General features: G+C 30.1%; 3 protein-coding genes across 3 annotated transcripts; 1 reads left to right on the plus strand and 2 right to left on the minus strand.

Moving 5' to 3' along the window:
• Window positions 1–609: 609 nt before the first annotated feature.
• Saysd1 (SAYSVFN motif domain containing 1) lies at window positions 610–1,436 on the plus strand. Its single transcript, XM_018502230.1, has 2 exons — window positions 610–820; window positions 933–1,436. Exons 1-2 carry the CDS (start codon window positions 671–673, stop codon window positions 1,287–1,289), a joined length of 507 nt encoding a protein of 168 aa, XP_018357732.1. The 5' UTR covers window positions 610–670; the 3' UTR covers window positions 1,290–1,436.
• A 527-nt stretch (window positions 1,437–1,963) lies between these two features.
• Window positions 1,964–5,411, minus strand: LOC108757710 (uncharacterized). The gene is made up of 7 exons (XM_018502222.1): window positions 4,630–5,411; window positions 4,313–4,440; window positions 3,280–3,501; window positions 3,044–3,201; window positions 2,609–2,804; window positions 2,437–2,518; window positions 1,964–2,266 (listed from the first exon to the last, which is right to left on the minus strand). Exons 1-7 carry the CDS (start codon window positions 4,905–4,907, stop codon window positions 2,056–2,058), a joined length of 1,275 nt encoding a protein of 424 aa, XP_018357724.1. The 5' UTR covers window positions 4,908–5,411; the 3' UTR covers window positions 1,964–2,055.
• Window positions 5,412–7,460: 2,049 nt separating this feature from the next.
• On the minus strand, window positions 7,461–8,099 carry LOC108757569 (zinc finger protein 77-like). The gene is made up of 2 exons (XM_018502030.1): window positions 7,678–8,099; window positions 7,461–7,582 (listed from the first exon to the last, which is right to left on the minus strand). Exons 1-2 carry the CDS (start codon window positions 8,000–8,002, stop codon window positions 7,461–7,463), a joined length of 447 nt encoding a protein of 148 aa, XP_018357532.1. The 5' UTR covers window positions 8,003–8,099.
• Window positions 8,100–11,120: the final 3,021 nt, after the last annotated feature.

Raw genomic sequence — 11,120 nt, forward strand, 5'->3', positions numbered from 1 at the left:
TATACTACTAGTGTATAAGTAAATTCGACAAGTGGTGTCACTAATAATGTAATAGTGGTGGAGAAAATTTCATTAAAATTTTCAATGAAATTTTTTATCGAATTTACTTCTTGCACTAGTGACACTAGTAGTATATTTTTATGCGAGATGAACCTGTGTTATCATGTGATAACTTATTTTTACCAAAGTATGAAATACTTTGTTTTTTTTTACAAAAGTATGAAATACTCAGCTCACTTCAGACTCAGCTTCACTTATGTGTAAATGGAGAGCAACTATATATTGTAATGCAGTATATGCGTTTCCTGCGCAACTTGGAACGCACCTTTAGTTTCACAACTTATAGTTAATTCTTAATCGAGGTTCGAATCCTAGAATTGGAAAGAGATGAGGAATAAATTGAACTTCGGTTAAGAGTTAACCGTAAATTATGTTGGATCTTAAGGGCCACCTCGCTAACTCTGATTAGAGAAATTGAAATTTATTTTTCGATTTCTCGACCAGAACTTGACTAAGGTATCGATATCTCGAAATCGATTCAGTCGATTTCAACGCGTCTGCCACATGCCACTATGGCACTATATCGCTAGCAATGACAGATTAGCAGCAGGCAACAATTGCAAACACCTGATGCGTCAAACATCATCGTGATGAATTCAGAATAATCGCGATGACGGTGAAGGAGAGATTGGAGGCGTACAGACGCAAGAAGCGCAGACAGGAAATGATGGAATCGATCAAAAGTGTAATGAGAAATATATTTTCATGGAATCGTGAAATCAGAATCGAGAAATCCGAAGAATCGATGAAAGAGGAGCAGGTGAGGTTACATTTTGCGGTTGACATTCATGAGAGAAAAAAATTAAGAAAGTTACGGAAAGTTTTAAAAGATGTTTTGAGGAAGGAATATAAATTTCTTCCTTTGTTTCTAGGTTAAACTGTGCAAACAATTAGTGGTTGTCGAAGAGGATGTCCAGGAGGTCGATGTTCAGGAGGAGGACAACACGCAGGAATCGCAAAGTACAGTGTTAAAACGAGTAATCTATTTATTATATTTTCTATTATGGGCCACGTTATATATGATTGCATTGGAGTACGAGTTCGGTGCTGTCTACTTTGTACTATCGGCTCTGATCTTCATCTGCTTGAACACCAGGTCCGGGCCGAAGCGACGCGGCGAACCTAGCGCTTATTCTGTCTTCAATCCGAATTGTGAGGCGATAGAGGGTACTCTCGATGCATCACAGTTCGAAAAAGAAATAAGATATGGTATAGGAGGGATACGATGAAATTGACATAAATCAGGAAAGTCTGAATATAGATTTGATATGACGTTATTCGCATTCCGATCTATTTTACGTCATGATTGGATTATTTAATGTGGGAATGAATATGTAACATTTTCATTGTCAGATAAATAGCTTTACGATTTAAAGCTAAAGTAATGTTACATGAGCATAAATGTATATGAATTACATTTAACTCTTCTAAAAGTATATTATATATATTTAAAAGCTAATTCTTATTTAATTTAATATTTAGTTCGAAGAGAATCTAATTTTTTTTACATATGGGGTACAAATTACGAATATATAAATTCCACAAAGTTTTATAGTAGTTCCAAAAAAGTATAAAATGTGATAGCGAAAGCATATGTTAGGTATACGTAAAAATATATAAATAAGTATTATGTTATGTGTTACTATTGTAAATTTTTACAGATAGATAGAAATATATATTTTATTTACATTCAACTGTAAAAATGTAATTGTCCTTAGCTGGGCAATAAACATGAAATAAGGTAAAGCAAAGGAAACGCCAAAACGATTTTCATGTACTATTTATAATACAAAAATGAGCTATGGATTCTTTATACTCACTAATTCTCGTTTTGTCATTTATATTGCTTTGCGTAGAAAACAATTGAGACTGAGCAATTAATGAAAAATGTATATTGTCACATCAAGAAGCAAGTGTCTTGTAACAATCTATATATTTTCTGAAGTCTTTCTCGTATCTTCCCTTTTCTCGAGAGAGAAGTTTCTCTTTTTCGTCCTATCTTTCTTGCAGAATTTCTATAGCGTCCTCATAACATTTCGTCATCTGGTCGAGATAAGCTAATATGGTAGATTCGCTAATGGATTCGTGCGACAATTTCCGAAATGTCGCTAAATCGGTTCTGGAATGCGAATCGATTTTATCAGGACACAGAAGCGCTTTATCTAGGTCCAGAAGCAGATCATTCCATATCCTCATATGCAGCATCCTAAAATATTAAAATATAATCATATAATCTTGGCAAGTTATATGAGACAATTTTCTCAATAATTTTAATTCTAGTAATTTCTGTGATATCCGCGTCATTGATTTCATACAAACATTATTAAGTTTGTTAATTAATTGATCATTAATTAATTCTGAGTTTACTACACTTACTGGTCATCATCTGTCGTGTCGATTTCTGCATTAAGCTCTTCCACGACTGTGAGCAATATCCTTAACGTTTTCTTCAGTTTTTCTGAAGGTGTAATGTAGAAAAGCAATGATTAATTCAGGCTTTTTAATACTCCTGTTGGAAATTAATGAAATCAAAGAAAATAAAAAATACCCTTTGCATCTTGAAATCTGCTAGGGTTAATAGACTCCAATATTTCATTAACGGTTTTGTTAAAATACTTAGGTTCCCATTGAATAACTGTACATTCGGACAGTCGCCATATAGTTTGACCAACCATTTGAGCCAGAGTTACGTCATGCAGTCGGGAATTTTGATTGTGATGATTGTGCGCAGGGCTGTTATCATTCTGCATAAAAAAAAGAGATGAAAGCACAGACCTTTTTCCGATTAACCAAAATTAATTATTAACCAAATAGACATTTTATAAAATATTTACAAGTCTTATAAGCAGATACTTTAATAATAAAATTGTTTAAATCTTAATTTATATATAGAATCTAAAATATAGCAATATATGTTATTAAATAAATGCAATTTATACTGATGGAATTCTGAAAGAGCTTTGCATGAAATGAGGCTACTTACGAACGAAAATATCACTTGCGGAATATCTAGAGAAAGGCGGGGACCGAATACTTCGTGTTCAAGATATGTCCAGTTATTATCGCCAGGTATTGTCCTGATAGCTTCGACAGCTATAGATCGCATGATATCTGATCCGAATAAAACCGCGTGATTGTTAGCTGAAATCAAATAATTCTTTATATCTGTGTTTCCTATATGATGTTCATAACACGGAAAATATAAAAATTTGAGTAAACCTCGCACAAAACGACCATGCACCGTCACATAAGCCACAGCTTTTCGCCATATAAATATAGGCAGAGCCTGTGGGCAAATGTCCGAGGATGTAAAAGACATGCAAAAGATTAAACTTCGTCGTGGTCGCCAATTGTGCCCTGAACATATCTTGTCTAAGACTTGCGCCAATTCCAGAGCTAATGTTATACCATCTTCATTAACGGATAAGATAATATATCTATCTGAAACAATTCAGTAGAATAAACGGAAGTCCTATGCGGTAGAAGACGAGAGAAGAGATAAAAGGCATTGTTTTTCTTTAAGTAAATATATGCAATGATAAAATTAGGAGACACAATAGTGTCTCGGGTGTCAAATAACTTCCGAGACCGGTCTATTCGAAACATGATCACATTAACCCTTTGAGGACGGGAACTTTCTAACAAAGAAAAACTTAAAGAAGAATTTGTTTTCTAAAGGTTTTTAACGTTGCTGAATTTCATTCTAGCTTCAGAATTCTAAAATTCTCATTTCAAAATAAAAAAAAAATAATCTGGTTATATCTTAGTTAAAACTTAGTAAAATTTAATTTTAGAAGATTCTTGGACGTTGTGTTTAAATATAGCCTGAAAATGTTGAAAAGGTAGTGATCTGCAATGAAGAAGTTTACAGAATTCATAATATAATTAAAGTTTGGAAGTCGGTTTGAAAATCAATACTTAACTGTTTGTGCAGTATTGAGGGACTTAAAATAAAGCGAAAATATTACCAAATTATTTCATACTATAGGCAAAGTTTCATAAAAATAAAAAGACTAGTTTATGAAATAAAAGGAAGTAAATGATCCTTAAGTAGGATCACCCGTTTATAAAAGATTAAAGATTATTTCATGTGACTGTTTGTGAATTGCATGTAAACGTAAATGAAAATTGCAAAATAATTTGCGAATATATTAAATAGAGTAAGAGGTTATTTTAAAAGTTTTTAAGAGTCGATATAGTAAACTCTTCATTTTTTATCCAAGTAAATATAACTAAAGCATTAAGGACTCACCTGGTTCTCGTGAACCGCGGACAGTCGCATGAATGCATGATGCATGGTTGTACACTTTATGAATGAGTGACAAGTTGGAAAAGAGCCCACTTATGCGTCGCATATCTTCATCTGACGTCTGTCTATTTCTAATTGAAAATAACAAACATTTATTAGTAAAGAATTTAATTCGATAATTTTCTAATGGAATTTTTCATAAAGATTAATCTACTATTGTATATGGTATTATATTCTGATTATATTGTCATGTATAAATGAGAATATATTCAGATATATTGTCATATATAATTAAAAATAAGATATTAAGACAAATATACGTCGTGCGATCGTAGTCGAGTGGCGCTCTTTCGAATTCCTGGAGCATTACTTCCTGAAGATACTCTGTGTTTTGGAGACCATTTCCGGCCAATTCACTTCGTATCTTTTGTGCCTGAGCTTCCAATGATCTCTCAATGGTGAAGCGGCCCAGCAGAAAACCGCATAGGAGACATAGGAAACCAACCGAGAAGAGAAACGAGAAACACAACCGTTTCGTCACGTATTCACTGGACTCGCCGATATTGCGAGTCATTTGAAGGCTGAGGACTCGCTGCATCCTCGCGTTTTTTGTAGAAATCTGTTCAAAAGTATTGCTAACAGATTTCTGCTATTATCCTTTATCGTGTTGTATTTGTCAGATTAAATTCTTCTCATATAGCCCCATATTGGACAGCTTTAAAATATGAAAGCTCGACCTAGATTTTTCTTATACAAACCCAACAAATTCACATTTCTAGATCAAATGTGTGCACGAAACATAAATCACAATTACGCAAGCTTTATTTTAAATCCTAAGTTTATTAAATCAACAAAATCTTTGTAATGTATAAGATATTTCTTCGTATATTATTTGCGCGAAAGTTTCAATTATATGGCGAATCGCGAAAACGATCCACTTCTGTTAATTAAATCGATCACCAATATAGTAGTCACATTATCTGGATAACAAGATTATTAAATTAACGATAAATCTTCGCAGATTTTATGCGATACGTCCACTTGGACCACACTTTGTCACCATGTAGGAAAATCTCACGGCGAGTTTTGATCGTGAAGACGATAGAGCTGACCGTTTTCCGCTGTCTCCGCCGTCGCCAAATTGCGTGGGACCCCACAGATATATTTTACAGTCCGCCTCTTTGACGTCTCGTTTATTTTATTCTTGCGTGAAGAGCGTGCGCGCTGTTCTCATCTCCGTTCTTTTGTATGGAGAAAAATAAGGAAGTGAAAGGAAGAAGAAAAAACAATATAACAGTGAGAATTCATTTTCTAATCGAGTCCGCACTTGGCTTTTGCTTAATAAGAATTTTAGAAATTTATCCAATTTTTATTATTCACAATTTAGGTGAAAATATTCTTACAGTTAAAATGTTTTTTTTTTTTTAAGTATTGCGGCAAGAAATTTTTAATGAAAGGTAATCTGAGATAAGATTATCAAAGAAAAAGGCTGATTATAATTATCAATGTCTTTAAATTGAAGAAATCATTTAGGGCAAGATCATTTGTCAAGATTACAAATTTATTTGGAAAATGACACTAAAACACGTTTCTTTCTGGACACCGTGTACGCAAACGTCATCAGAAGTGTGGACGTCGCATGTTGGGTAATTTATTTCGAGCAATAATACGATGGCGGTGTTTCATTTATAAATAGTTTTCGATGTATTACGTGCGCGTGCAAGGTTGTTCCAACTATAACGTCTTCTATGCGAACTTTCGAAATTGTATATACAAATTTTTCACATGTGTTAGTGACAATGTACAGTCGATTTTATTAAAAGTTCGTTATTTGTTAAATCTTAAATAAATTAACACTTAAAAAATTACGGGAAACAATGAAGTTCATTCGGACAATGATAAATTCGAAAGTGTAAATTGAGGCAGGTATCATTAAATATTACCCATGGATAAAATTAATCTTTAATACATATGATGGTTTTTCACACCTTTATTACACACAATGGGTCTTTCGCGTGCTGAATTAATTCTTATTACTTTTATAAATATCTATATAAAAAAAAGGAGAGAAATATTAATAAAGATAAGAAGACGTTAATGTGTTTTGGAAGGTATTTAAAATTCATTTGTCTTTAAAAGCAATTAATTTCAAATCTTTGGACTTTGATCAATCTTTTATTTAAAAAATTTTTACCTACACATATGAAAATAGGTTTTTCTTTAAATTTAACATATTAGAACCTAATGCTACACCGTTAGAAATGTTGTTAAATTTCATTAATTTTTAAGTTACATAATTGAATTTAATTTGAATTTAATTTCATGACATTACATTAAATTTAATGTATTTGTAACTAAAAAAGTTTATTTATAAAGTACATGTACATAAAATTTAATGTATTTTTCATGAAAATTTATGAAATTTAATATACACGTTTATTACATTTAAGTAACTACTGTAACTTAATTTTCAGTTAAATCATTCATTACTTTGAATTTCGTTTACAAGTAAAGGAAGCTCGTGGTTACATTTCTAACAGTGTAGGACTTAATAGAATCGAGAATAAAGATAAATGTTATATTTGTTAAACTATTGTGAGTTAGGCTATTAATTTACACCAAGTCATTGTGAATCAAGACAATTCAATATCTATAAAACATATTATATTTTAAACATACACTGTTAAAAATATCATGAAATTTAATGTACTTTTAAGTTACATAAATTAAATTCAATTTTATGACGTTAAATTAAATGTAATGTAGCTGCAACTGAAAAGTATATTTGTGTATATACACATGAAATTTAACGTATAAAATTTTTATAAAATTTTATGAAGTTTAGTACATTTTTTATTAAATTTTATTTAGATTTGCATAAAATTTAACATAAGTAAACGTTAAATTTAAATTACTTACATTCATTTTTATTGATAACATTAAATATTAAATATTTTTAATGTATCTGCTTGAAATTTACTTCCATATTACATGTAACGGAAGCAAATTTGTTTTTCTAACAGTGTATTTCACGATATTTTCTTCTTGATTAAAAAGTCATTTTCGATATATCCGTAAATACATTCTTGAATGTAATTAACATAGGCAAATATTAATGTAATATTTCTGTCGTGCATCTTCTAATTTGTCCTTATGTTCTAGAACGTCGGAAAAACGTTCGTTGGAGTGTGTTCCGATGTAATGCAACACGGTGTCTCCTCAAACTCTGTGGATTACCAAACGTATCGTTACATATCTCGCACTCGAACGGTTCTGCAAACGTTTATACAAAAATTGCAAATTCTTTATACGATACAGATATTCGATCCATAAGAATTATTTGCACGGACAAAGATATCTGTTCTTACCATGCGTTTTCCAGTGCAGAAATAAACTTGAATAATCACTATACGCTTTATAGCAATAAGTACAAAATACCACGTCCTTATGATATACATAAATATGTTGTTGGAACGTGAACCAAGTCCTGCTGATTGAATTACAATAATCACACATGTAAGATATTTCGGCATCATTATCATGGATTTCTTGCATGTGCTGGTCTAAACTCATCTTTGTTTCAAAAGAAATGTTACATTTGCAGCAGACGTTCCGGCATGGAATTACATTCATAAAATGCAGATTCCTGGAATGATCTCTGCTTTCTCTATTCCTTGATAAAATAGCACCCATGATGGCGGCGATGATTCAATGCAAATTCCTTTTGGAAAAACCGTTGTTAACAAGTAGTTTTATAATTTTCGGTCTTTCGTTTCACGCACTTTTTTTTACGACAGGTTATTTCTATTCTTTCGAAATCTTCGTATACGAATTGATATGTAAAATCTCAGGTAATTTGAATTTTGCAATTTCAGATTGCAGATTCAGAAAGTCGATAAGAACAATACCGCAGCACGTATTTAGTATGAGGACTCGAGGAATTCTGTGGTATTAAATTTGACCGACGAATGTATACAACTTTTTTGTCTACACCTCGTCTGAAATATTTTTGTATATTTAAACATTTAACAATAAACAACAAGTCCTGTTTATATGTATCTAAACTTTGTATTGCTTCTTCAGATGCTATTGCTGGATAAACCTATAGCAAATTTGTAATTATCGATTGTGAGTGATGTAAGTACGATTGCAGAAATGTGCAAATATCGAAATATCAAGATAGTTTATTTGTTTAAGTTATATACGCAAATAAGTACCTTAATTGATTAAAGATTATAAAAATTAGGCACATTTTTTATATTTAATTAGAAGATAAAAATATTGTAAAAAATATTTAATCTATTTGTTTTTAAGAAAAATTAATCTCTAATTTTTATTCTCTGCAATCAATTCTTATTTAAAAACTTTTATATTTATATACATATTTATATAATATACATGTCTATTTTTAATTTGATATATTAACTGTCATAATCTAGTAGTAGTCCAAAGTATAAAAATTTGTGTCTTATTTGAAGAATCACATTATTTATTTAATCTACTAAATCATTGAAAGATGATTTAATATTCGTGTAATATATATGCTCTTATTTAGAATATCATATTTTATCAGGTTCCTTATAAAAAATTATTTTTAACGGCATTAATAATTTTCGACAGAGAATAAAACCATATGTATGAACGCCCTTTCGTGTATTAATTATTCCTTGTAATTTTATTCTTCTCTTTGCATTGGACCGTTTTGCGATGGACGATATGAAAGTCGAATAGCATCTCATGATGCAGCGAGAGGTGATGATCCCTCAAATTTAATAGCGTTTTAAATATGTTGTAACATAATTTGCACTCGAACGGCTCTGTGTGCAAATGTAAATTTATTATACAATATTTTTGGTTCGAAAAACTGTTTGTCGTAGCATGTTTCAATGCAATTTTCTTTTAAAAAGATAATATCATACTTGTGAAAGGTGACGCTGATTTTTTTTATTGCAGATTTTTTCTTAATCCGTTCTTCTTTTCGTTTTTTTTCCGTCCTTCCTGACTCTTTGTGATTAGAGATTCGTAAACGTGATAGTATATAGATGCTCGGGCAGTAATGGTCAATTTTGCAATTTAAATCGTAAAAGAAATTGCAAAAGGAAGCCAAATGTCGCAGCGCGAGCGGTCGACGGACTCGAACTCAAACTTGAAAACGATCGAAATGAATATAAATTTTTTTTGTACTTACCGAACACATTTTAGAAACAATCTTTATATATATACGATTGGGAATAAATTTTGTATTGTATGTATCATTGCTGGATAAAACCCTTTAAATTTCCAACTGTTGATCAATATGATTATGTAGGCAATTATACAAATCATACAATTCTTATTGCAAAAATACTTGTCTTTCTCTGAAAATATGATTACATTGGTATAATAGGATAAGATTGGTGTTTCATTTATAAATAATTTTTAGAAATTATAATTGTATTACATGTACATTTCAATTATAACATCTACGTATTTTTTATTATAAGCTTTTTCGTAGTCATCAATATTAATTTCCATAAAAGTTTCTACTGATGTATTAAAGGTTTGTTACTATTTTTTTTTAACTACAAAGAGTGCATTCCATTTGACGCTCACAATACTCGCGAGCATCATTTGTCCTTCTTTAATATTTATATACAGACAAGGATAAAATGATGCCACAAGCAGTGTTAATTGGAAGACAGCTAAAGTAGCGTCCTATATATATACACAGTTCAAAGAGAACTTTGTCGTATTTATGTATATGATTCTAGACATCTTACTTTGCCTACTATATATATCGCCTCCTATGAAGAGGGGTAAATCTCTCGTTAAGTATAATTATTTAGAGATTATTTAAATAAAACAATGATATGTTTTAATATTTTATTATAAATTTTATTATATTTAGAGATTATTTTATTATTTTATTTATTTATTTAATAAGATTATTATATTTAGAGATTATTTAAATAAAACAATGATGTGTTTTAATATTTTATTATATTTTATTATAAACTTTATTATAAAGTAAACGTATATATAGTATATTGTAAAAAATTTTTAAACACATTGGTTCTTGGCAAAAGTAAGCTATAAACTTCTGTTCTTTAGTTATCTTTCACTTACAACATTTTTTATATGTATATATAGGAATGTTTTTTTATTTTACATATAATATACTTATCTTTTTTCTTTTACTCTCTCTCTCTCTCTCTCTCTCTCTCTCCTTCCCTCTCTTTATTATGATCTATTTAATACTTGATCCGTAATTATGGAAAAAGATCTATTTTAAAATATCACATGTCATATATATATATATATAATAGAATTGATTCTATAATGCAGAAAGTAAAACTATAACGTAAAATTAACATCAATATAAATAATACATATCTATTTCAGAATAATTTTTTCCTAAATGTCAATTTTTTATCAGATTAATGTAATACATATGTAAGATACACGTCTAACATTCTCGTGTTTTATTTACGATTAACAATTTGGATTTGATTTATGGATATTTATGAAATTTCAAAATATCCTTACCTATTAAATTTTTGCATTACATTGCATCGCATTATTAGGTATTACTAGCGTATGTTTAAAAATAATATTCATGAAAAATATACTCTCTTATACGCACGCACACACGCTGTATATTACATTCTTCGTTATTTATAGATACAAATAGAAAAAGGATAATTTTACGTGAAGAAAAATATGTCAAAAAATTATTTATATATAAATGCTCTTCCCAAACATTCAAAAAATGTTTGAAACTCAGGATATTAAAGATTAAATCAAATAATTATTAATATTTATAAAATATTTA

Source organism: Trachymyrmex cornetzi, unplaced genomic scaffold, assembly GCF_001594075.2.
Source record: "Trachymyrmex cornetzi isolate Tcor2-1 unplaced genomic scaffold, Tcor1.1 scaffold147, whole genome shotgun sequence".
Classification (NCBI taxonomy): Eukaryota; Metazoa; Arthropoda; class Insecta; order Hymenoptera; family Formicidae; genus Trachymyrmex; species Trachymyrmex cornetzi.

What these genes read in the sequence shown, in the direction of transcription:
- Saysd1 (XM_018502230.1), top strand. Translation starts at nt 671, where the DNA reads ATGACGGTGAAGGAGAGATTGGAGGCGTACAGACGCAAGAAGCGCAGA. An exon ending in AATCGATGAAAGAGGAGCAG is followed by an intron (nt 821 to 932) that starts GTGAGGTTACAT and finishes CTTTGTTTCTAG; the next exon opens with GTTAAACTGTGCAAACAATT.
- LOC108757710 (XM_018502222.1), bottom strand. Translation starts at nt 4,907, where the DNA reads ATGCAGCGAGTCCTCAGCCTTCAAATGACTCGCAATATCGGCGAGTCC. An exon ending in CTCGACTACGATCGCACGAC is followed by an intron (nt 4,441 to 4,629) that starts GTATATTTGTCT and finishes ATTTTCAATTAG; the next exon opens with AAATAGACAGACGTCAGATG. An exon ending in GCATGGTCGTTTTGTGCGAG is followed by an intron (nt 3,202 to 3,279) that starts GTTTACTCAAAT and finishes ATTTGATTTCAG; the next exon opens with CTAACAATCACGCGGTTTTA.
- LOC108757569 (XM_018502030.1), bottom strand. Translation starts at nt 8,002, where the DNA reads ATGGGTGCTATTTTATCAAGGAATAGAGAAAGCAGAGATCATTCCAGG. An exon ending in TCTGCACTGGAAAACGCATG is followed by an intron (nt 7,583 to 7,677) that starts GTAAGAACAGAT and finishes AAACGTTTGCAG; the next exon opens with AACCGTTCGAGTGCGAGATA.